The 25,713-nt window shown below is 47.2% G+C and overlaps 4 protein-coding genes across 14 annotated transcripts in view; 2 read left to right on the top strand and 2 right to left on the bottom strand.

Moving 5' to 3' along the window:
- Window positions 1-43: 43 nt before the first annotated feature.
- Window positions 44-8,907, bottom strand: mindy1 (MINDY lysine 48 deubiquitinase 1). 7 transcript variants are annotated; one of them, XM_037093853.1, is made up of 13 exons: window positions 8,758-8,906; window positions 6,151-6,897; window positions 5,050-5,331; window positions 4,679-4,905; window positions 4,610-4,636; window positions 4,279-4,336; window positions 4,054-4,118; window positions 3,759-3,917; window positions 3,492-3,594; window positions 2,127-2,269; window positions 1,855-2,049; window positions 1,614-1,775; window positions 44-1,533 (listed from the first exon to the last, which is right to left on the bottom strand). In XM_037093853.1, the coding sequence occupies exons 2-13, from the start codon at window positions 6,512-6,514 to the stop codon at window positions 1,462-1,464; spliced, it is 1,857 nt and encodes a 618-aa protein (XP_036949748.1). In that variant the 5' UTR covers window positions 6,515-6,897; window positions 8,758-8,906; the 3' UTR covers window positions 44-1,461. The 7 variants fall into 7 exon arrangements, with proteins under 7 accessions (XP_036949748.1, XP_036949747.1, XP_036949744.1 ...); XM_037093852.1 differs by having other exon boundaries at window positions 4,610-4,642; window positions 4,685-4,905; XM_037093849.1 differs by lacking the exon at window positions 4,610-4,636 and having other exon boundaries at window positions 4,279-4,447; window positions 4,643-4,905; window positions 8,758-8,907.
- A 673-nt stretch (window positions 8,908-9,580) lies between these two features.
- LOC119017289 (exopolyphosphatase PRUNE1-like) lies at window positions 9,581-13,594 on the top strand. 2 transcript variants are annotated; one of them, XM_037093915.1, is made up of 8 exons: window positions 9,581-9,634; window positions 11,205-11,309; window positions 11,538-11,686; window positions 11,761-11,945; window positions 12,158-12,307; window positions 12,400-12,494; window positions 12,609-12,770; window positions 12,895-13,594. In XM_037093915.1, the coding sequence occupies exons 1-8, from the start codon at window positions 9,596-9,598 to the stop codon at window positions 13,360-13,362; spliced, it is 1,353 nt and encodes a 450-aa protein (XP_036949810.1). In that variant the 5' UTR covers window positions 9,581-9,595; the 3' UTR covers window positions 13,363-13,594. The 2 variants fall into 2 exon arrangements, with proteins under 2 accessions (XP_036949810.1, XP_036949809.1); XM_037093914.1 differs by having other exon boundaries at window positions 11,475-11,686.
- Window positions 13,595-14,327: 733 nt separating this feature from the next.
- Window positions 14,328-19,393, top strand: LOC119017291 (BCL2/adenovirus E1B 19 kDa protein-interacting protein 2-like). Of its 4 annotated transcripts, none has more exons than XM_037093921.1 (13): window positions 14,328-14,463; window positions 15,092-15,147; window positions 15,557-15,690; window positions 15,810-16,004; window positions 16,350-16,412; window positions 16,538-16,615; window positions 16,750-16,911; window positions 17,031-17,282; window positions 17,374-17,476; window positions 17,575-17,706; window positions 17,955-18,041; window positions 18,155-18,253; window positions 18,345-19,393. In XM_037093921.1, the coding sequence occupies exons 2-13, from the start codon at window positions 15,107-15,109 to the stop codon at window positions 18,367-18,369; spliced, it is 1,371 nt and encodes a 456-aa protein (XP_036949816.1). In that variant the 5' UTR covers window positions 14,328-14,463; window positions 15,092-15,106; the 3' UTR covers window positions 18,370-19,393. The 4 variants fall into 4 exon arrangements, with proteins under 4 accessions (XP_036949816.1, XP_036949815.1, XP_036949817.1 ...); XM_037093920.1 differs by having other exon boundaries at window positions 15,804-16,004; XM_037093922.1 differs by having other exon boundaries at window positions 15,798-15,938.
- Window positions 19,394-23,794: 4,401 nt separating this feature from the next.
- The window catches only part of cdc42se1 (CDC42 small effector 1), a 13,662-nt gene continuing 11,743 nt past the window's right edge, over window positions 23,795-25,713 (bottom strand). The window contains exon 5 of the mRNA XM_037093975.1: window positions 23,795-25,713. This exon is cut by the window's right edge and continues 1,218 nt beyond it. The gene's annotated coding sequence lies outside the window, so the exon portion shown is untranslated.

Raw genomic sequence — 25,713 nt, 5'->3', positions numbered from 1 at the left:
TTCACCTGCAACAAACAAACAAATGAAGGGGCGGGGCCTGGGCAGCAGGGCGGGGTTTAGTTTTTACTGATAATTTGACATCATGACAAATTAAATACAAAGCTTGGAGAGCAAGGCGGAGTCCGACACCGAAGCTGTCGACACACACCTGACAAAAACCTTAAAAACATCGGATGACAACAGGAAGTACACGCCCCCAACACTCACAGAGGCATGATGGGAAAGTTTGTGAGTGTGTTCGTCTGATCAGCAGACGTTTATTACTCAGTTTAAGACGTTAACATGGCTTCAGAGCAGGACTCTGAGGTCCTGGTCCTCATTAGTCCTCCTGGACGAACCTTCAACACTTTATTCAACATCAGCAGAGTTACAACGCGGATCAGTCCAGACGGGCTTCAGTCCACCAGGTTCTGGAGTCCATCCAGAAGGTTCTGACAGTTCGTTCCCTCAACAGAATCAGAGAAGTGGAGCTGTGAGGTTTGATGACATCATCAATGTCCTTTCACTCTTTAAGTTTTAATTTCAGGCGCTGGTTATAAAAACTCAGTTTAAACTTACAGATGAATTAAACATGAAAAGTCAGAACTCGTTATCGATAAAGAGACTAATTAAACAAAGTGATGACTTTAAGTTTGTTCTTCCTGCATAGTTAAGCTTTGAGGAAACACTTGTGTTGCTAAAATAATGTTTACAAAATTATGAAATAAAAATAAATCAGAATAATTTGACTTTTTCAGAAATAAGTATGTTTTTTGCAGCTTTGAAACAAAGAAGTTCTGGTTCTGGTTCAGCTGCAGTGAAAAGACGTGATGACAGACGAAAATGTCATTACATCATCGATTACATCATCGTTTATAACTGAATCCTCGTCACAGAACTCAACTTCTGCTGAGAAACTAAAATCAGTAGAAATCTAAAGGGATTTTTGAATTGACTCACTTCTGGATGTTGGGACTGAAGCTCCCGCCTGGTTTACAGTTTAGCCATCAGCTGATTATTGGAAAGGATCAATGTCACCAGAGTCGGTCACAGGCTGATACCAGATCAATGATCCTGAACCAGTGACGAGACTCTGCAGGTGAAACTGGTCCCAACACACATTAACAACGTTACATCAGATGAACCAGTTTCACTGAGTCAGCAGCTGATCGCTTTAGTGATGATCAATCACTTCCCGTGTCTTCATAGATCCGTTACCAACCTGCAACCCAAATGTCAAAATCATTAATGTTTCACAGCTGATCAATTCAGCATTGGTAACTAACTGACTGATCATCAATGAAGCTGATCAGCTGTAAACACTCAGTGTTTCCTGTTTGATCAGATCAACAGGAAGTTCTTACAAATATACAAACTTTCCAAAAAGCACTGGGGTTTGGCATCGAGCTGTGTGTGTGTGTGTGTGTGTGTGTGTGTGTGTGTGTGTGTGTGGTGGTGGTGATGATGATGATGATGAAGAGTCTATAGGATGACACAGTCTGAGTCCTTGTCTCTTCTCCTGGCTCCGCCCTGTTGTGACCCCTGACCTCTGACCTGGAGACATAATGACATCATCATCACCATGACGACAGGACGTAGTGGTGTCGTGACACCTGAGCAGGTGTTGCAGTTACCTGCTGAGCTGCCTGCACCGATCCCTGCGGCTGCTGCTGCTGCTGGAGCTGCTGCTGCTGCTGGTACTCCTCCTGCTGGAGCTGCCGGGCCAACTCCAGGTCGCTGAGGGGCCCCGGGGCCCCGCCCTGCTGCTGCTGCAGGGACACCGCCACCAGGTAGTCCTGACAACAACAACACCCATCACTGACTCGCTGCCCAACCCGTCGTCTCTCTGCGTCAGTGACACCTGCCGGGACTCACCTGGTCGATCTGCCTCTGCTGCTCCTGGGCGCTCGGCGGCAGCGCGGCGGTGGGCGGAGCTCTCTGAGGAGGATGACACAGTCTGAAGTCCGAGTCGCAGAAGTTTCCGTCGCCCTCGACGTTATGAAGAGACTCCCAGACCAGACCCTCCTCCTGCAGGAAGCCCTGATCCGTCACCAGCAGGTACAGGTGACCCTGAGACAGAGAGCTTATCAACAACAGGTACAGGTGTGTGTGTGTGTGTGTGTGTGTGTGTGTGTGTGTGTGTCCACCTTGTGTTTGATCATGGTACTGAAGTGGTTGTTTCTGAAGAACACGGAGATCTCGCCCTCTTTGGCCGTCGTGTTCAGTTCACACAGACCGTGATACGACAGCTGAGTCGCCGTCGACTCCAGGAACTGTTCAGCCACCAGACCTGCAGGCAGTCAGACAGTCAGTCAGTCAGACAGTCAGTCAGTCAGACAGGCAGACAGTCAGACAGACAGGCAGACAGACAGACAGACAGACAGACAGACAGACAGACAGTCAGTCAGTCAGACAGGCAGGCAGACAGTCAGACAGTCAGACAGACAGACAGACAGACAGTCAGTCAGTCAGACAGTCAGTCAGTCAGACAGACAGGCAGACAGTCAGACAGTCAGTCAGTCAGACAGGCAGACAGTCAGACAGACAGGCAGGCAGACAGACAGACAGACAGACAGTCAGTCAGTCAGACGGGCAGGCAGACAGTCAGACAGACAGGCAGACAGTCAGACAGTCAGACAGACAGACAGACAGTCAGTCAGTCAGACAGTCAGTCAGTCAGACAGGCAGGCAGACAGTCAGACAGACAGGCAGACAGTCAGACAGTCAGTCAGACAGACAGACAGTCAGACAGACAGGCAGGCAGACAGTCAGACAGACAGGCAGACAGTCAGACAGACAGACAGACAGTCAGTCAGACAGACAGACAGACAGTCAGACAGTCAGTCAGACAGACAGACAGACAGTCAGACAGACAGGCAGACAGTCAGACAGTCAGTCAGACAGACAGGCAGACAGACAGACAGGCAGACAGACAGGCAGACAGACAGACAGGCAGACAGTCAGTCAGACAGGCAGACAGACAGACAGTCAGTCAGTCAGACAGACAGTCAGACAGTCAGACAGTCAGACAGACAGGCAGTCAGACAGACAGGCAGACAGACAGACAGTCAGTCAGTCAGACAGTCAGGCAGACAGACAGACAGTCAGTCAGACAGACAGGCAGACAGACAGGCAGACAGACAGTCAGTCAGACAGACAGGCAGACAGACAGGCAGACAGACAGACAGGCAGACAGACAGGCAGACAGACAGTCAGTCAGACAGACAGGCAGACAGACAGGCAGACAGACAGACAGGCAGACAGGTGTTTACTCATGCTTGTGTGACGTCATTGTAACTGAAGTTGAAACTTTTCACACTGTTCATGTAAAATCTCTGTTTTTATGAATGGAGTCTGGTGGATTCAGTGAGACAGGTACCAGATTAACTGTCATCATCGTTACTCATCATAAACATGTTGTGTGGACAACCTGATTGGCTGATACCTTCATTAATCTTCTCTGTGTGTGTGAAACAGAAACAACAGTTGGACCAATCAGCAGCGAGCGTTACCTTCACTGACTCGGCTGCTGTCGGCTGAGTGTTTGTAGTCGATGATCTTCTCCACCAGCTGGTTGTAGCTCAGCTTCCCCACAGACGCCACCATCTCTGGACTCTGCACGCGCACACACACACACAGTTAAACACACACTGTAATGAATCATTAACAACACATCACCTACAAACAGCCGACACATGCAGACGTATTAACTATTTAACACTAGACTTATAACACACACACACACACACACACACACACACACACACACACAGGTGTACCTGCGGGTCGACCAGCCAGCCGTGGTACAGCGGGATGTCGAGCAGGTCGAACACGATACACTCAGGTGTGTATTCAAAGTCTGTCACGCCAGTGAAACGCACGTTAACATCCAGACCTGTGGAGAGCTTCGGCAGCACCGCCATCGCATCACTCATGTTCTGACACACACACACACACACACACACACACACACAGGAAACCAGGGGACTTTCAAAATACAGTTCAGACAGGAAATCAAACGATATAGACATGAAAGAGCTGTGTGTGTGTTTGTGTGTGTGTGTTTGTGTGTACCTGTTGGAAGTTGAGCTCCATCCCATCAGCCTTCTCTCTGGGTGTGACAGACAACACACACTCACCTGTGCAACACAGACACACACAAACCACAATCCATCAGCCAGTAACATTGATTCTGTCACTTCAGTGCAGCTCTGACTGAGCTGATGATGTCATCACTTCATGTTTCTCCTGACAGGTGAGCTCAGCAGCTGATTGGCTGACAGCGGTGTGAGGTCTTACCCAGGTGAGCCATCAGGTCCTCAGTGGTGATGACTTCAGTCTGAGCAGGAAGCTTCGCCTGAAATACAAAGTGAAGACGTTCAGGTGTGTTCGTCTGACAGTGCCTCATCTCCACCTGTCCGTCACCTGCTCTCACCTCCACCTGTCTGTCACCTGCTCTCACCTCCACCTGTCCCACCTCCACCTGTCTGTCACCTGCTCTCACCTCCACCTGTCCCACCTCCACCTGTCTGTCACCTGCTCTCACCTCCACCTGTCCCACCTCCACCTGTCCGTCACCTGCTCTCACCTCCACCTGTCTGTCACCTGCTCTCACCTCCACCTGTCCCACCTCCACCTGTCTGTCACCTGCTCTCACCTCCACCTGTCTGTCACCTGCTCTCACCTCCACCTGTCCCACCTCCACCTGTCCGTCACCTGCTCTCACCTTCCAGCGCAGGAACAGTGTATTCATGATGGCCAGCAGGGGGCAGGGTCCGTTTTCACTCTGAGTGATGATGGGTGTCTTCTTCTCCTTCCAGGTGATCCACTTCACCAGGTAGTATGCGGGCATGGACGGGCCGGCCTCTGGAGCAGCAGCAGCAGCAGGAGGAGCAGCAGGAGGAGCAGCAGCAGCTACAGCGCCTCCTGTGGAGAAGAGGACAGCTACAGTCACACACAGGTCATGATCACAGCAGCTGACACCTGATCAGTTTCGGGGTTCTGACAGAATACAGCAGTTGAACACTGCGCCGCTCCGACCGGCAGCACGTCGGCAGCGACTCGTCTCACCGGCGGCCTCCAGCATCTCGTCCTTCAGACTCGGGACCTCTGTGGACGGAGAGCCGCCCTCCACGCCGAGAGCCGAGTAGGACGAGGACAGGCCGTCGTCCACGTCCAGGGAGTTTCCTGCGGCCGTGTTCCCGTCTGACAGTTCCAGGCTGGGGATGGAGAAGGAGGCGGAGTCTGAGGACTCGCGCTGGTCGTCTGAGCCGCCCGCCGTCGCCACAGAGGAGCTCTCGTCCAGGTCCAGATCTAGACCTGCACACCACATCAGAGACCAGAGACCTGTGACTGACAGCAGAGACCGTCTATAATGAAACATCACTTCCTGTCAGTGATTACATCTCTCATTTTTACATCTTTTAGGATTCTGTCTGTTTTCACACTTTGCTGGCCGGCAGCCAATCACATCACAGAACAACAATGGCTGATTGACAGAGTCTCCTGACTGGCTGCTTGTTTCTGCAAACAAAGCTGCAGCCTCCATCTCCTGAATGTTTCACCAGCCGAACAAACGAGCTGTGAACCAGCAGAGACCCACAGAGACGTCTGCAGCAGGAGGACCACATGCTGGAGGTCCAGAGCGACGTCACTTTCACCTGATCCTGAATCTGTCACACCGCCTCCCGACATCAACCAGCAGCAGCCGAGTCGAGGAGAGAATCTGCTGCTGCTGAGAGTTCAGAGAAGACAGGTCGGCCTGTTCTGACGTCCTGCATTGTGTCTGACGTGCAAACTTTATTTAACTTCTTGACTCAGATCAGTTGTTGTTTAATTTAATCTGAAGTATTCTGAGCATGAGGACGTGACTGATCCCTCTGACTCTCTGACGTCAGCTGGTGTTTGGATCATGTTTTTCTTTTTGAAATATGAAATAACAAAAACAAAACAAGGAGAACACCTGTGACACCTGAGGTCACCTGAGGTCAACAGGTGAGTTCAGGTGGTGTGTTAATGTCATGAGCTGGTGGTCCAACCGGGCCAAGCTGAAATGTGGCAGCAGAACTCCTGACACTGATGGATACAGACTGTGTATGTTTCTCTGTGGGCCGAGTGTTCTGACCCGCTCACGTCAACCGCAGTGATTCTGGACCTGGTCTGATAGCTTACCTGGCTCTCCTCCTCTGTCCTGCCCTCCTTCTGTCTTGATGTGTCTCAGCAGAATAGACAGAGATTCTTCTTCTGTGGTGACGGCGGTCACCGTGTCGTTTTCAGATGACAGCGACGACGTGTCCGGCGGCGTGGGCGTGGCTTCCTCCTCAAAGACTTTGGCAGTAAGAGGACTGTCGGCGGCGCCGTTGGTGCTCGGGCCCTCGGCTCTGACGTCCGACCCCGGCATGGGGCCCGGCCCTTCCGTTGTCGTGGTTACGATCAGTTCTTTGGAGACACTTCCTGCAGGACCAGACGGGTCATCTTTGTTCTGCTCAATCAGCAGGTCAGCTGCTGCGGCTGGTTGCGAGCAAGACTCCGCCATGATTGGCTGATCGGTCGACGATGAAGAAACACCGACTCGTTTTATAGAAAACTAACTTCAGGAACTTTGCTTTGGTCACTTCACAAAACACTGATTCAAGATGGAGGCGTGGCGGTGGAGGTGACGGGCAGCAGCTGAGGCCCCAACATGGCCGCCAGGAGAACCTCGACGATCACCTCTGTGTCAGCCCGTCTCCTGTTGAGGTTCACGAAACAAACGCACCTATCTACCTGAACCTGAGGCACAGTCTGTCGTCATGAATTAAATATAAAATACAGACTGAAATTCTTCTTCTTCTTCTCTCCTGCTGACAGGAAGTGACGACGTGACAAACTGAAGAAGGAAGTCTGTCAGCCGGCGACACGGACGTCCTGTCAGAGCTCCTGAGGAGACAAACAACAAGGACAAATCATTCCAGGTGATCTCAGCCTGTCGGGCTCAGAGTCAATGTTGGGATCAAACAGTTGAATCAGTGAAATCAGAACAATGACTTCAGACATTGTTCTGATTTAATGTTTCAAGACAATCTGCAGAAAAAGTCCAAAAACAATTCATCCTACATTTCCCATCATGCACCCACGTACGAGTCTCTGGTAAACAGCTTCTTACTTCCACACCTATATGACAGTGATAGACATATGTCGTCTGATGACATCACTATGACATCATGAGGCCACAGCAGCAGTAAACTGATGTTCATGTGTGAAATCAGTGAAGTGACTCTTGTGATGTCACATCTCTGGACACAGGACAGAAACTCAGATGAGTTTCCGTCTGCTAACGATGATTTAAGTCTTCATTCAGAGGACAGAGATGATGTTACACACTTTACATTAATATTTTATTAGGCGTGACTCTTGTTGACAGTTGTCTTCTGACTGCACCTGCCTGACATCCTGCTGTCCTCAGTCTGCTTCTTCTGACACGCATCACATGAATGTTACACTTCTGTGCTATCTGGTGCACATCAGCACTGACTGATGCTGTCAGGTGACCTTGCCACACCTCATCTGTCTGTGAGCTGACGACACTGAACAGACTCCAGCTGTTAGAGCAACAACACAGAGTTCACAGAGTAACAGCAGCTCTGAGGTCAGCACGACTCACACAGCAGCTCACAGTCGCTCTGATGACACATGTTTAACAGTGAACACTCTTCCTGTCTGTGCTCGATGCTAACAGCATTAGCCTGACAGCATTAGCCTGACAGCAGTCCTTCACAACAACATCCACCTCAGCTGGGACCGGACAGGAGCCGGAACCTGCGGGCTGTGGCGGCTCAGCATTAAGCAGCTTTCTGCCACAACAACTCTCTGAGCTAGCAACCTGAAGCTAACGCTCCAAGCTAACTTAGCCAAGTTAGCTCTTCTTCCACAAAGAGAAGCGGTGCCCGAGATACGTCACAGCCCGCCTCGTTCCCATCACAGCACAGTCTGTTTGATGAGACGCGTCTTACCGACACCGGGTCCGGGTCCGTGATGTGCGCTGAGGCTGGCTGCTGGACGGGCATGCTAGCTGTTTACATTTCTCCCTGTTACGACAGCCAGGCTGCACACGGAGGGACAGGCCACGCCCATCAGGGAAACAAACAACGTATGGCCGGCGTCACATCCGGTTATATTTAACTGTTAGCCACCGAGCTAACTTAGAACTTTTCGTGTTAGTAAAACTACGTAACTGACTTCGTACAACCTGGTTTTACGTTCGCATTACGTCACAAAAGTGTAACACAAACAGAGTGAATGAAGAACGTGAGTTGACACACGTCACCAGGTGTTCGTTACGTTTGCTCGGCAGAAAGTTAGCTATCTCACTGTTAGCCCCGCTATGTTCGCAATGAGTCGGCAAAACTCCATAACGAATGTGTCAATTTAAGACGAATGTGTTTACCAGAACCATCAGACACAGTTAGGACCAGAACTTTCTGTCCCGCTGACCTCGTCAGGTGATACTGATACATTCGGCGTGCACGTGATATCCAAACAGCGCATACTTAAATAAAAACTCTAAAGAAGTCAGTTCAGCTCAGCTGCTAATGTCCGATAGTAAGTTATTGTTAGAGGGAGAGTTCACAGGAAGACGATTTGTTTTTATAATTATATAATAATTAATGGGCCGAACTGAGAAACGACAGCAACGAGTTGAGACAATTGAATAATTTACGCCATACTGTGTTGGAACCTGCGCTAATAATCAAGGCTCCAGGAATCACTAGTAATTTGAATGGAGTCTGGCGTACGTACAGTATCTTCTCAGGTGCAGCGCATTGTTGAGCTCCACATGTTCAGTGTTTTATTCACCACAGATCCGCTCTGCGTCCCGCTGCTGCTTTGAAACCTCAGCTGAGTTTCTCGGACGAACAAAAAGCCACATCCGGTCAGAAGTTCACACGAGTCACACCGAACTTCACCTCCCAGCTGTCCCGTCCACAGGCGGCCGGTTACATTTGCGTTACAGCGTACCTTTGGTGGGCGGAGCAGCTGTAAAGATCTGATTATTGTTTCCAGTAATCTTCACAAGTTCGCTTTAAATCTGCTGGAGGTTATTAAATGTTTCTTCGTGGCTCCAGAGTCTCCATGTGGACTGCAGCAACCCGAAGAGTGTCGCTCAGTTGACCTGTGACCAAAGTTATACTGTTAGTATCCGCCCGCCCGGGACAGGCGGTGAGGTAAACTACACACACAGCTTCAGAGTGATGCTGAGTTTTATTATAAGTAAATATTATTTAACTGTGTAGTAAAACAAATCTGAGACAGGATCCTGAAATCATTTTATTACTGTGTTCACCTTGAAGGAAGATGTTGATCCACATATTCTAGATGATAATATATAAATGTAACTTTAAAACACAAATACAACATATTTAATGTTATAACTTTTTTACAGGAAACCTCTGAATGTTCACTCAGGCTCACACCGCTCTGCTTTATTTTGACAGGTCAGGGAGGAAGTGATGCTGCAGCTGTGAGGACAGAAGAGCTGCTGATCAGCAGCAGTCAGCTGAGTCTGAGCAGACTGAGGGACAGTGTGTGTGTATGTGTGTGTGTGTGTCTGAGAGGAAAACAAACAAACAAACAACAGATGGAGGACTTCCTGTGGAGGAGCAGCGCTGCAGCGACGGTGAGAGAAGGATTATTGATTTATTAGGAGAGAGCTTTTCCTCTTCTCTTCATCCATCTACAGTTCTCAGACACTAACAAACACACTTCAGTCATGTGCACATCTGTTGCTAGGAAACATCTGCAACTCCAGATCAACAATCAATTCACAGCCAATCAATCAATCAATCAACAATCAATTACATGTTTAATGAGAGGAAATATCTGAACTTTGGATCTTCTGTCATCATCGTCTGCTTCTTCATCAGATCTCCTGCTTCTAATTTCTTTGCTTTTCCTCTGGAAGACTTTACGTCACATGTTCTGAGAAGACTGCAGGACTGCGGTGTGTTGACCCAGTCAGGCCCGGTCCAGTGTGACTGGTTCTGTCTGTTCTGATACCTGAAATTTTGCTGTTAATGTTGTAAAGTCAGTGTTCAGAACTCGTGTTCAGATGGGCCAGCCAGCTGCTAATGACCGACCTGAGGTGTGTGTGTGTGTGTGTGTGTGTGTGTGTGTGTGTGTGGGTGTGTGTGTGATCAGTCCAAACATACTGAGGGAGACAGGAAGTGTGTTTAAGACTTCACAATAAAAGCGTCCTGTTTGTTTGGTTGCTGTGTAACTCTCTCTGCCTCTCCTCCATTACATTCATCTGGCAGCTTTAGTAACTAGTAACTAGTTACTACTAATTAGTTACCAGTTTCTAGTAACTAGTTATAAGTTAGTTACAAATGAAGATTTGTTTTTACAATATTGAAGTAATGTTATGATATCAGATATTACAGGAGACATTTTACTGCACTGAGTATTTTTACTTTTAATACTTTAATATATTTGACTGATTGTACTTGTACAACCCGTTCACTGTGACTCCACATGTAGTGAAGTGTCTGAATACTCGGTCCAGCTGAGCAGAGTCTGTGTTTACCTTCAGCCTGCAGTCAGCTGATGACACGAGCCAGGAAGCAAATATTGACAAACAGACAGACAGTGACGTACGTGAGGTGAACACATCTATGGAGGAGTTTAAAGACTACATTTCATTAAAAGACAATAAGACTTAAAGAGCAGGAACAACGTTTCATCTGTTGTTTCGTCTGAATGTTGAAGTCAGACATGAAGCGTGTCAGCGTTCTGCACATGCTCAGTGACCTTCAGACTGCTGCAGAGCCAAAATTCTGATATTCAAATATTTGGAGTTGTTTTGTGACACTGGGGTAAACAGGTAATGTAGACGGAGAGGTCACTGCAGGGGAACAGCAGATACAGTCTGTGAACTCAGAGAACCAGAGAAACATCAGATCCCTCCAACAGCTGGTCTGCTGTGATCACAGTCTGCAGCAGAGAACACACCACAACTGATCTCAGGCCAGATTCACACCTTTATTAACATGAAGGCTTCAGGTAGCTGCTGAGCTAAAAGTGTTAGCATCAGGTGGTTCTGCTGAGCTAAAAGTGTTAGCATCAGGTGGTTCTGCTGAGCTAACAGTGTTAGCATCAGGTGGTTCTGCTGAGCTCAGTGGTTCTGAAACAGGGCAGATTCTGATCTCGGTGAATAATCTTGGTATATTTTTGCTCTCTCTTCTGTCTAGACCAGTTTCCATGGTAACCCGAGGGTCCATGTGGTCCTGGGCAGCGAGTCGTGCGACCTGGACTCCGTGGTGTCATCGTTGGCGATGGCCTACTTCCTGTCCAGGGTGAGAGCAGAGGGTTGGTGGTTTGAATCCTGCAGTACAAACAATACTCAAAGGACTTTTAATGGACAGAGGAAGTTGGTTTGTCTCAGATGGGACAACAGTGAGGTCACACAGTGTGACCTCACTGTGACATCACCAGAACCTCTCTCTCTCTCCCTCTCTCAGACATCATCGGGTCTTTCAGGAAGTTCTCTTGTTCTTCCAGTTCTGAATATTCCTCGTTCACAGTTCCACCTGCAAGCCGACGTCCTCCTGCTGCTGAGAGAGTCCGGTATCACCACAGAGAGCCTGGTGTTCAGAGACCAGGTGGATCTGGCCCGTCTCCATGGCGAGAGGAGGCTGGTGCTGACCCTGGTGGACCACAGTGTCCTGCAGAGGTCTGAACCCTCACAACAGTCACTGTCTTACATGAACATCCTGAGAAGCTTCTGAATTATTTCCTGTTCTTCAGTACTGACAGCTGCCTGGAGGGGGCGGTAGTCGAAGTCATCGACCACCATCAGCTACAGAGGACCGCCTCCTTCTTCTGTCCGGTCACCGCGGAGACGGTGGCGTCCTGCGCTACCCTGGTAACAGAGCGGATTCTGTCCAGTGCGCCTGAGATCCTGGACAGACAGCTGGCTCTGCTGCTGTACGGTGAGAGGTGTGAATGTGTCCTCCAAACATGTCCTCTGTGTCCTCCCTGCAGGTGTGAATGTGTCCTCTGTGTCCTCCCTGCAGGTGTGAATGTGTCCTCTGTGTCCTCCCTGCAGGTGTGAATGTGTCCTCTGTGTCCTCCCTGCAGGTGTGAATGTGTCCTCTGTGTCCTCCCTGCAGGTGTGAATGTGTCCTCTGTGTCCTCCCTGCAGGTGTGGTGGTCATGGACAGTGTGAACCAGGTGGGAGGAGGGTCAGTCAGAAGCCGTCAGATGCTGCGGCGGCTGCAGAAGCAGTTTCCTGACCTGCCTCATGGTGGCGCTCTTCACACCTCGCTGCACACAGCGAAGTTTGACCTGTCAGGTAAAAACCACACGGATGGATCTGTGACGGTGCACCTGAACCTGCAGCATGGAGAGTAAGTGTGTGTGTGTGTGTGTGTGTGTGTGTTTCAGGTCTCTCCACAGAGCACATCCTCCTGAAGGACATGAAGCTGGTTGCCGAGGGCGACGTGAGAGTGGCTGTCAGCTCCATCTTCTTGAGTCTGGAGGTATTAATATTAATAATATTATTAATTAATTTTGTGTGATTGAGCTGTAGCACAGGGCCCTGGTGCATGCTGGGAGCTGTAGTCTCGTATTGTGACACGTCGTCTCTTCTCCAGTCGTTTCTGGGCAGGAAGAACCTGCAGCAGGAGCTCCAGGACGTCTGTCTGTCACACCAGCTGGACGCTGTGGTCGCCATGACAATCTCCTTCAACGACCAATCAGAGAAGCCGGTCAGGCATCTGGCGCTCTACAGCCAGAGCTCCCGGTACAGGAGACAGGTAGGTGAGGTGGGCGGGACCATGACTAGGATTCCATTTATGATCTGGATCACTTGATCTGAGACCGGATTATTCAGTGTGACTGTGTTCATGTTACATCATCTCTCTCCTGTCCCGCTTCCAGATTAGCCACGCCCTTTTAAACAGCTGGAGCCCCTCCCCCTGCCTCTCACCTGTCAGCAGCCCATATAAGGATATCCTGGCCTATCACCTTGGTGATGCTCTGGCCTCTCGCAGTAAACTCATTCCTGTCCTCACACACTTCCTGTCTGATCGCTGGCAGAGAGAGATGCATTGTGGGGCAGATGGCGGGGAGGAGTCAGAGGACCCCCTGGACCAATCAATGATGATCAGTGAAGAATCGTCAGCTGACTCCGCCTCTGGTCACCAGCACTGGCTGCAGCTGGAAGCAGAGGATCATGGGATGGCAGACGAGCAGACCGGCGGCCGCATGATGCCGCCAGCGCCGATGAACAGTTTGGTGGACGGCTGTCCGCTGGACGGCGTCTTCAACCAGGAGGCGTTACTGGAGAAGTTCAGATGGATGGGAGGAGTCGAGGAGGAGGACGGCCGTCATCCAGAACACGTCTGATACTGATACTGGATTTAACAAACGTGTGCTGAAAGAAGTCATTATTTAGTGGACATAAAAAAGAAAAACATTTTAAAATTATTTACTTTAACTTGTGAGAGAAACGGGAGCAAAAAACAAAGTGTTGCATTTATATTTCTGTATATTTAGTGAAGTATTTACAGTTTGTTTCAGGTTTCTTCTAATGAGCCCACAATCTTGCAGGTTTGAATCTTATGTTCAATAAACTTGTTTTGTGATGACATCACTGACTCAGTGTCCTGTACTTCATCCTCATACTGCAAAGCATGCTGCTCACCACCAACCAGAACCAGAACACAACATCAGCTGGTTTTTCCAGCCGGACGATCTGCACTGCACAGCCTCCAGCACGCCGGAGACACAGAAGAAGAAGAAGAAGAAGAAGAAGAAGAAGAAGAAGAAGAAGAAGAAGTTTGTTTGTTAGCATGTTAGCAGCAGGGTTAACCCTGACCCTGTGGCTCCACCCAGAATCCACCGCTCCAGGGTCAGCATAACCAATCAGAACCAAGGGGCATGTCTGAAAGCTATCACTCACGCCGCTGCAGCCCCTCCCCCTCAGCTGTCAAACAGGTCCGATATGGTTTCTGGTGACACGTGATGACGGAGCTGCTGCATGTAAACAGATCTGACAGGAACCAGCAGTACCAACCTGTCGGGTCACAGACCCGTCTGGTTCCACCCTGTTAATCTCCTCACACCACAGAATCCTGCAGGAAAACAACCACTCATCACTTGAGCAACAGGCTGGCTGCAGGTAGAGGCACGCTGCAGCACACCTCACCTGCACCTCTGCACCTACAGTCAGGGTCGCCATGGTTACTGGGCCGGGCCTCACCTGCAGGACGCCACACCTCCACCATCCCGTTGGCTGAGAGTACACAGAAAGAGGGAGAGGGAGGGAGGAGGTAGAGTCCGCTCATAAACTCATAAAAGCTGCTGTGATGTCATCAGGTGCGTCTCCAGGTGTAAGCCAGGTTTCCCACTGGTGTGTCCTGAACCTGTCTCACCTGATCCAACCGTCTCACCTGATCCAACCGTCTCACCTGACTGCTGCTGCCGTCGACTCCCCGACAGACCCAAGTGAGTTTCTGCTGTCAGTGTTTGCAGTTTGTCTGTTACCTTCCTGTGTCCTTCTCTCTGCGAACTGTTCCTTTAAGATAAGAAGTGTAAATAAAGATCAGCGTGTCAAAGTGAAGCTCGGCGCTGAAGCCTGGACGGGCCGTCGGACCAGCTGATCCACCGGTCCTGGTGTCAGCTGACTGAACAAAGTCACGGTCAAGTTAAAGTAAAGAGGAATAAGTTCTGGCTCTGTTCAACAAGTATGAAGATCAGCTGACATCAGCAGAAACACGACTGGAGTAAAAACCGTCAGAATAGAGAAAAGTACGAAAACATGAGCGTGAAGAACTGAGTCACAGTGACCCAACAAGCTCTGATGTTTAGCAGCAGGGAGTCAACATGTTGGTTTGTTTGTTAGCTTGTTGGTTAGATGACACATTAGCTGTTGGAGTGAGTCCAGATAAACAGACCGGGTCGGGTCGGGGATTTTCTGTTTTCTCCACATTTCAGTTTATTTTTCAGGGAATTATTTAAAGTTGTTGATTGTAAACAGTCAGACATGTTCAGGTGTCTGTACCTGATGTGTGAGTCCATGTGGAGCTGAGATTAATTTTACTGTCGGTCGTTCACTTCATCTCATATTTGACAGATTATCAGGAGCAACATGGAGTCCAGAGAAGAAGAACCACACGATGACCCACTCAGGTCAGAACATCTTCATCCTCACACAGACCCGAGACCAAGTGTGTACAGAATACATGACGCTGGTCCTCGTAATGTTCTGGTAGTTGTGACAGAAAGACTGCGGCGTCGTCTGCAAACTGACGACTTCACCTCACAGAGACGTAACAGGTGGTTCTGACAGGTTACAGCTGACAGGTGGTTCTGACAGGTTACAGCTGACAGGTGGTTCTGACAGGTTACAGCTGACAGGTGGTTCTGACAGGTTACAGCTGACAGGTGGTTCTGTGTGCAGCTCACAGCTGACAGGTGAATCTGACAGGTTACAGCTGACAGGTGAATCTGACAGGTTACAGCTGACAGGTGAATCTGACAGGTTACAGCTGACAGGTGAATCTGACAGGTTACAGCTGACAGGTGGTTCTGTGTGCAGCTCACAGCTGACAGGTGAAGACAACACAGGTGATCCTACAGGTGCTGCTCACACTTCTCCTGCTGCAGCTGACAGCAGAACTTTAACCATCGACACGCCTCCTGAGGAAACATGTGAGGATCAGACAAGTCCAGGTGAGTTGTCTCCAGAACCACCAGGTACATTATTCTATTACAATCATTATTTATGTCTTGTGGTTATTATTAAGGTCACAGCAAATATATCTGATCTTCCTCCACAGAGGAGGAGGAGGAGGAGGAGGAGGAGGAGGAGGAAACAGGTGAGCTGATCAGAGGAAACAGCGTCACCACAGAGGCACCAGGTGAGGATGCAGCAGGTGTGAAAAGTGTCTCAGCTGCTGGAGACCAGGAGGGAGACCAGGGTGAGTCCACCTTCATCTCTCCTTCAGGTTTACCTGGAGTGGGGCCAGACTCCGCCCCCCAGCCAGGTGAGCTCAGGTTCATACATTTATTCATCATCGATTAAAGGTCATGAGTCTCAGACAGATTCAGCTTTACAACAATGAGATTAATGCTATCAATTAAAATACGCTTCAACATTTATCATCGATCCAAACATACAGAACCAGGAACAGTGACGTCGTCTGGGTCAATAATCATGTTGTTGACAAGAAGAAATATGTAAACCTGCAGGATCAACACACATCTGGATTTCTTTCTCAGTATCACTCTGGTTCTTCTTCTTCTTCTTCTTCTTCTTCTTCTTCTTCTTCTTCTTCTTCTTCTTCTTCTTCTTCTTCTTCCTCTCTGACTTCCTGTCTTCATGTCATCAGGAGCTGTTGAAGATGAGTTTGTCTCGGAGCAGAACTCATCGGCACCGACCCAAGACAGACCAGGTACCGATCAGAGAACTCACTCCAGAATCATTTTACCGTCCAGCATCAAAACTCTTTCACACTCAACAGCTGGAGACAGATGTTGATGTTTCAGTCATTAACAAAAAGTTCCTTCCTGTCTGTAGCTCCTCCCACCAGTCTGCTGTTGTCAAAACCAAAGAAGAAGAAAGTCCTGGTGGCTCCATCTCTCAGTCTGTCTCTAGGTAATGAAATAATACATTCATACGTGTTGTTGTTGTTTGTGGCTAACACCTGACGGTTTGTGGCTAACACCTGACGGTTTGTGGCTAACACCTGACGGTTTGTGGCTAACACCTGACGGTTTGATCTTCTTCAGGTCACAGTGAGTCGACAGTTTCAGACGACTTCCCCTCAGTCTTCCTTTCTCCTTCATTTGACGACGATGATGACACAGGACTCGACTTCGACTTGGACGCCATGGAAACGCCCTCCGACAGTGAATCTCTGCGCTTTCCCATCTATGACTTGGACCTTGAAGGTGAGCGGGTCAAAGGTCGAAGTGGACGTGGATGCCTGACAGAAGTTTAATGTTTGTAACAACTTATTCACGTAATCTTCACCAAAAACCAACAATGACATCACAGGATTGTTTTCCAGATGACTTGCGGCGTCTTGGCGTTGCGACCCGGCGTTGTGCAGGGCTCAGCTCCAGTACCAGCTCCAGGTTTGATCCACAGACTGGTTCTGGACCTGCAATAGACCAGAGTGAACTGGGAGCTCTGGAGCGGGAGGACATGGTGGACAGTCAGGGCACCAGGTGGCGCTGTTTCTCCACAGGTGTCCCACCACAGGAGAGCCGGGTCAACATGAGCGTCCTGGAGCCGTATCTCAGGGTTCTGTCTCACGGAGGTACGACCCGTCTGATGGCTGACCTGGGATCAAGTCTTCAGCTAACACCAGACAGTTTCAAACATCTGTCCTACCTTCTGTCCACCCTCAGGTTACTATGGTGAGGGCATGAATGACATCATCGTGTTTTCCTCCTGCTACCTGCCACAGAACAGTCTGGACAGTTACCAGTACGTGATGGACAATCTGTTCAGGTAGAGAACAAACAGCCAGTTCATCATGTCGGACCAGAACCATTAAACTTCCTGTTCCTGTGGGTTTACGTGTTGGTGGTTCTGGTGTCGGCCTGCAGGTACGTCGTCGGGACTCTGGAGCTGATGGTGGCAGAGAACTATGTGGTGGTGTATCTTTGTGCTGGAGGCCAGAAAGACAAACTGCCGGGAATCAGCTGGCTGAAAGAGTGTTACACCACCATCGACCGCAGGTAAACTCACCCTGATGATGTCACGCTGGTTCTCCAGGTGTTGTTACAGTCTGCGTCCAGCAGGCGGCGACAGATCCTCATCTTCACCAGCCTTCTGTCTGCTCAGCCTCTCATCATCACACACCTGACCACGTCTCCAACACTTCCTGCCTCACTTCCTGTTTGACACCCTGTGTGTGTGTGTGTGTGTGTGTGTGTGTGTGTGTGTGTGTGTGTGTGTGTGTGTGTGTGTGTGTGCGCGTTTGCAGGTTGAGGAAGAACCTGAAGGGTTTCTACGTGGTTCATCCCACCTGGTACATCAAAGCTCTCGCCACCATCATCAAACCCTTCATCAGGTCTGCTGCTTCCTCTTCCTCTTCACTGTCTATTGAAACAAACCGTTTTCACTGCAGATAATCCAAATATTCCTCCTCCTCTTCCTTGTCCTCCTCTTCCTCGTCCTCCTCAGCTCTAAGTTCAGCAGGAAGCTGCAGTTTGTCGACAGTCTCCAGGATCTGTCTCACTTCGTCCCCACTGAGCATGTGCAGATCCCCGACTGTGTCTCACAGTAAGTTATTTGAGAACAAAGAGTTTTACTGTAACTTACAAACTCTGAAGATCCTCAAAGTTATTTTATGATGTCACTTCCTCTCCGGCAGGTACGATCAGAGCCTGTCCAGGTGAGGCTCAGCTAACACCTGGAGCCTCTGGACCGGTTCTGGTCCATGTGACCTGCAGCGGTCTTCAGTCTGCAGCAACTTTGACTGTCAGTTTGAAGACGACTGATGTCAGAAATCAGCAGCTAGCTGCTGCTGCTAACTGCTGCAGCTAGCTGCTGCTAACTGCTGCTGCTAACTGCACTCCAGTGTTGATCAAAACCTTCTAAATATCAAAGTTCCCTCTGAGAATCAGAATCAGAAAAGCTTTATTGCCAAGTACGATTTTACACATACGAGGAATTTGTTGTGGTGATGTTGGTGCATGCATCAAATATTAAGTGAAACTATTAAGTGAAAATATAACAAATTAACAATATAAACTATTTTAAAAAGTACAAAATATAACTATACAATATAAATATATATACACAATCAGCGTGAAACAGCGTGTCCTGATGATGTCACAGTGACGGAGCTCCTGATCTGTAATCAGATTACAATCTGAACATCAGAGTCTCAGTGTTACAGCTGCTGATCCGACATGGTGTTGATCCAGTTGTTGGTTCTGACCCTCATTCTTATGACAGCTGCTCAGTGAAATTCCCGGGTCTGAAATACTCAGATCGTCCGTGTTGTTCAGCCCGTAGAGCGAGCCGCTAACTTCCTGTTTAGTGTCGGGCTAACTTGAATAAAGATAAAGCAGCTAGCTGGATACGGCATCTACTTCTTCTTCTTCTTCTTCTTCTTCTTCTGCCCCTTGTGAACATTTTAACACCTTATTATCGGATCTGATATCTGATGTAACTAATTATGTTTCTGTATTTTTGGAGCTCCGTCGATCAAAGTGATCAGAGTGTCAGGATGTTTTATTTCACACCGTCAGTGTTCAGGTGAAATGTCGTGTTCTGCTCTGTAAAGTGTTTCCTGGTGTTGGTGAAGAGATTTATAGAACCGGAGCTGAACCGTCAACCTGCCGTGTTCAGACTCTCAGGATGTTTGTGGTGCTGAATAAAATCATGTTCATGTGTTGAAACTGTGACGAGTCCTCATCTGTGTGTGTGTTTGTGTGTGTGTGTGAGTGTGTGTGTGGGTGTGTGTGTGACAGGTCTGTATGAACACAGCGGCTGCTCAGGAAATGGAGCCTGACAGGAAGGAAGTGAGGTAGCTGCTGAGGAAACTCTATAAACAGGAACGCAGACCTGTGTGTGTGTGTGTGTGTGTGTGTGTGTGTGTGTGTGTGTTTCTGTGTGTGTTTTCCTGGTTTTCTTTTGGTCACACTGAAAGAAACAGAAACCTGTTAGCGTAGCTGTTAGCCTGTCTGATTAAAACACTCTGGCTCGTGTCTAAACCAATCACAGTCATCTTGGGCGGAGCTAAACTCAGGAGGCAGTTAACAAAGTTAGCAGCTGCTAGCTTGTTTAGGTTAGGTAGCTAGCTCAGAGGATGACGATACATGTAGAGGCGGGGTACGCCACCGTCGTATCAAGCTGCATCCTGTGAGTCAGGCTAGTGATTAGCTAACTTTGCTAACCCTTTGTGTAGTCGGATAGATTTGGCTGCTAACTGCTGCTAACACCACAACATCTCTCAGTTTCTATTTCTACATGTTCAATAAACAATGTGCAAATCAGTGGCTAACAGTTTCCCTCCACTTCCAGTCTTTGTGCTAAGCTATGCTAACCCTGACCTGATTACTCGGCTCTGATTCAGGACAGACAATAAAAGCTGCATTGTTCCTTTAACACCTCAGTCTCAGTCAGGAGGAACACATCATGTCCTGAGGAACAACACACACTGTGTATGTGTGTGTGTGTGTGTGGTTACAGATGACTTATCATGTGATGCTGGGCTGTCGTCAGCTGCAACCAAACTACATTTCAATACATGTTGTGACTGAACCCCCCAACACACACACACACTCGCACACGGTGTGTGTGTGTGTGTGTGTGTGTGTGTCATCAGCTGTGTTCTATCTGTTGGTTCTTGGTTTCGGCCTCAGTCAGATGATGTTTAGTTGTTTTAAATCGACTGAATGTTCTGATGTTTGTAAGAGTCGGCTTCAGGAAACACCATGTTCTTTGTTGGTTCTGGTCCAATGATGACATCAGGTTATAAGCATCCAGTGGTTTCACACCCACAGATGTTGAAAGCGAGTGTTGAACAGTGGTGTCTGTCTGTCTGTCTGTCTCATCAGGTGAACGTGATGTCACGTGTTCCAGGTGAGTCAGGATGCAACGTCTCCGTCTGCGTCACAAAAGAGAAAATCTGAACTCTTCTTAAATTTGACCTGAGAAACACAAACAAACATCAGATTTTCAAACGTTTTGTTTTTTTTAAAGAGCAAAAAGATTCAGTTGAACTCAGTTCTTTAAATATTCGTTAAAAGAAGGAAACTTACAGACGAGGTTTATGTTAGCGCTCTCAGTTAGCTCGGTTGCTAACTTCAGTGTCTGTACATTATTAAGAAATAACTTACTTTACAGCTTACTGTAAAACACAGTGTACTCCTTTATAAGACCAACAGAACAGTATAAATCTAGAGTCATGGGTTAGCCTAGCTTAGCATAAAGCCCAGAGACAGGAAGAAATGGCTAGCATGATGTTAAGTAGTTTAGTTTATCATAAGTTATGTATCGTCTGCAACTGGACAAGTTTCAGGTTGTTGAGGACGCTTCACCTTTAGTGAGGCTTCTTCAGTTTCCTCTTTTAAAGTCTGTGTGGGAGTGTCCTTACACCACATGGCAGTGTCCTTATATCGCTTAGGAGTGTCCTTATATAATAAAGGTATGTCCTTTCATGGTATGGGAGTGCCCTTACACCAAATGGGAGTGTCCTTACATGGTGTGGGAGTGTCCCTACACCATATGGGAGTGTCCTTACATGGTGTGGGAGTGTCCCCACTCCATATGGGAGCGCCCTTACATGGTATGGGAGTGTCCTTACACCATATGGGAGTGTCCTTATATCGCTTAGGAGTGTCATTATATAATGAAGGTATGTACTTTCATGGTATGGGAGTGCCCTTACAGCATACGGGAATGTCCTTACATGGTGTGGGAGTGTCTCTACACCATATGGGAGTGTCATTACATGGTGTGGGAGTGTCCTTAAATAATGAAGGTATGTCCTTTTGTGGTGTGGGAGTGTCCTTACAGAGTCATAAGGACACGTGTGGGTTGTTGACTGACTAGCTTGGATTACCTAGCCTAGCCTACTGGCAATGTGGTCACATGTTATTTACGTGTTTATTTTATTTATTTGAACTAGATGATGATCCACATCAAACTTCTTCTTTGTATTTTCTCCTCTTTAACAGTCAGAGTGTTTCCAGTATTCCTCTGTTACACAACTGCTTTATGATGTAATTCACATTGAGTCATCATGTTAGTGTGTTAGCCGTGACGTTAGCATGTTGCTATGTGAGGAAACCAACCGTCCCAATGCAGCTTGTGACTCATTAACTGAAAGACCTGTTTACACAGCCGATGGAGTTTAAAATACACACACACACACACACACACACACACACACACACAGTTTATAAGCAGCCAGCAGCGACCACATCTTTAATGTTTCTGCTTGTGTTGTTTCCTCCTCCTCAGTGCTGGACAGGAGTTTCTATGGCGACGCACACACACACACATACACACACACAGTTAACCACCATCATTACAGCTCTGTGGTCTCTGTACAGCTGCTTGTAATATTCTGAAGGAGGAAACAGTCTGAACATGTCGATCCAACACGCTGCCGTCACACACACACACACACACACACACACACACACACACAGTGTATATAGTGTGTATAGTGTGTATTGTGTAGTTTTTCCACCTGAGAATACAAACAGAAGCAGACGATGTGAGTTTGTGATTGGATGAAACCTTTAGACGTGGAGACTTTGACCTTCATCACATTAATGACATCATCATGACATCATCATGAGTTCATCATCGTCATCTTCTAAAATGTATTAAAGGAATAGTCTTCTTCTCCATCGACCATCAGCTCAGAACAGAACGGACACAGACATCATGTTTCACATCATCGGCTGATGTTAATGAGTTTCTGTGGTGATTTATAAACAGCTGAACTCAGGTCTGTAGTTTCTTTAGAGCCTGATGTCACACCAAGTCCACAGCAACTGGACAACTACTACTACAGCAACAACAACAACTACAGCAAGAACAACAATAACAACAACAACAACAGCAAGAACAACAATAACAACAACTACTACAGCAACAACAATAACAACAACTACAGCAAGAACAACAATAACAACAACTACTACAGCAACAACAACAATAACAACAACAACTACTACAGCAACAACAATAACAACAACTACAGCAAGAATAACAACAACTACTACAGCAATAACAACAACTACAGCAAGAACAACAATAACAACAACAACTACTACAGCAACAACAATAACAACAACTACAGCAAGAACAACAACTACTACAGCAACAACAATAACAACAACTACAACAAGAACAACAACAATAACAACAACTACAGCAAGAACAACAATAACAACAACAACTACTACAGCAACAACAACAACAATAACAATAACAACAACTACAGCAAGAACAACAATAACAACAACTACTACAGCAAGAACAACAATAACAACAACTACAGCAAGAACAACAATAACACCAACAACTACTACAGCAACAACAACATCAATAACAACAACTACAGCAAGAACAGCAATAACAACAACTACTACAACAATAACAACTACTACAGCAATAACAACAACTACTACAGCAACAACAACAATAACAACAACTACAGCAAGAACAACAATAACAACAACAACTACTACAGCAACAACAACAACTACAGCAACAACAACAACAACTACAGCAAGAACAACAATAACAACAACAATAACAACTACTACTACAGCAACAACTACAGCAACAACAACAACTACAGCAACAACAACAATAACAACAACTACTGCTTCAGCAACAACAACAACTACAGCAACAACAACAACTACTACAGAAACTACAGCAACAACAACAATAACAACTACAGCAACAACAACAATAACAACAACTACTGCTTCAGCAACAACAACAACTACAGCAACAACAACTACAGAAACTACAGCAACAACAATAATAACAACTACAGCAATAGCAACCAGACAACAAATCTGTAGTTTTGTTTGTTTGTGGGTTAGGGTTAGAAGTTATTTGTCAACATGTTGTTGTCTTCATCTTCAGCTCAGCAGCTGGAAGACTCGTCTTCTGTAGCATTAGCATTAGCATTAGCCACCTTTAGTGTAAATAAAGCTCAGTGAAAGTCATCGTCACACGTTGACTGTAAATGTTTTATTTACACGTAGATATTAACTCTAGTTCATGACATATATTAAATGTTTTTCATCATGTTGTGAATAAATGAAACATGACACATTGAACTCAGTCAGATGAAACGTGTTGTTTATGTTTATTTACATGTTGACGTCTCTCAGATCCACCTGTCGGAGGGTCGTCATAGAAACAGCAGGACGTTTTTCATCATAAATCTGTTTCACGCTCTCAGTTTACGTGAATCGCTCATTTCTACACTAAGTTATGATGAAGATGATGAAGATAATGTTTCTTGTTCACTTCAGTACAGTTTCATCACAGCAGCACCTGGTGGCCGTCAGAGGAACTGCAGCTGCTGATTGGTTACAGCTGATCACTGTCGGATGAATATTAATGATGAAATAAATCTTATTTGACTTTTTATTGGTCGTCTGCAGGTTTCAACAGACTGGATGTATTCAAACAACAGGAAGTATAAACTGATCAATAATACAAACAGTTCAATAAATCAACATCTTTGATAAACAACAACAGAAGCACAGAAATCCTCAGAGAATAAAAAGTTGATCAGAATCAGATAGTTCCTGTCGGAGGCGAAAGTTCTGTCCAGTGTCAGTGGACCGTTCACCAGGCGGGGAAGCCCGAGTGAGTGGCAATGAAGAGGAAGAGGAAGAGGAAGAGGAAGAGGAAGAGAGGAAATAAACAAAAGGAGCCGGACTGGTGCTGAGAAACAGCTCTGAGTTTCCACGAATCAGAAGAGAAACAAGGCAGATAGAGTCCAGAGGTCAGAACAGAGCCTGAGAACTGAACCTCTTCAGAGGCCGACCTGACACACCTACAGATTATCAGAACCAGAACACAGGCGGTCCAGTTGAGAGTGAAATATTGGCAGTTAAAGTTCCTGCAAACCATGGACACGTTCATGTTACGTGGCACTGAGCCGACTTCAGGACGTGGAAGCATCCAGCCGTGTGTGTGTGGAGACAGAACCGGGTATTTCAAACCAGAACATGATGCAGTCCTAACTCAACAAGGGCCGAGCCAGATACCACTGCTGAAGACCGGCGTGAAACCACTGGACGAGGTTTTAATAACACGAAACATACAATTAAACGTGAGAAAATAAAGACGTGTCGTCCGCGTAGAGGGATGTTTCCAAAATGTCGCCTGAAAACTGAAGGTGTGTTTGTGACTGAACACGTCGAAGATGTCGTGTTCAGACACAAACACACCTTCAGTTTTCAGTCGTGTCTGATTTGGCGCCACCTGTGGCTCCTGGTGGGAACTGCAGCGATGTTTTAATCACCGATCAATAACACCTGCTCGTGAGACATCACTTTGGTTTGAGGATCCGAGCAGCTTACAATCACAAAATGTTAAACTCTGCGTGATGTTCGGGTCAAACTGTCGCGTCGCGGTTGTTGGCTGTGGAAAAGTTAATCATCAGAAAATGGGAAGTTTAGAAACTCCCACGCTCTGAGGAGTGCAGTGAACGCACCACAATGTCCTGAGGGAAGCTGAGACGAGCAGCAGCGACTCAAATTTTCCTTAAATAGACATTTTTTTGGCCTCAGGGAGGAAGTGTGGCTGGTCGCCACAGTGAGGGGGAACACCATGACTCAGCGGTTACCATGGCAACCGCTGCAGACAACAGCTGAGTGTTCACTGACGTCATCACAGTTTCTCCTCTGACTCCCGTCTGAGGCGTTTCTGCTGACTCCTTTAAAACATCAGTCAATCAGAACTGACTGATACACTCCTTGTAGTTGGTGTAATATAATCAGATACATAAATCCAAAAACTTTCTTGTTTTCTTTTTACAAATAGGATAAAAACTTAAATCTGTAGTTTCTCAGTAGGAGTCTGGTGCTGTGAGGCGTTCAGGTGCACACCACAGTTTTTGGTATTCTAAGCTTTTTTACTTTAAAAGGAGCTTCTGTTCCACGACAACATTTTTGGCAAAAAAACTGAATAAATTTGAAAGGAGTTGATATTTTAGGAGGTTCTGACAGATTCAGACACTCATG

This window comes from Acanthopagrus latus, chromosome 3 (assembly GCF_904848185.1).
Source record: "Acanthopagrus latus isolate v.2019 chromosome 3, fAcaLat1.1, whole genome shotgun sequence".
Lineage (NCBI taxonomy): Eukaryota > Metazoa > Chordata > Actinopteri > Spariformes > Sparidae > Acanthopagrus > Acanthopagrus latus.
The sequence above is the reverse complement of the archived record's forward strand: the minus strand, read 5'-3'. Positions and strand labels throughout refer to the sequence as shown.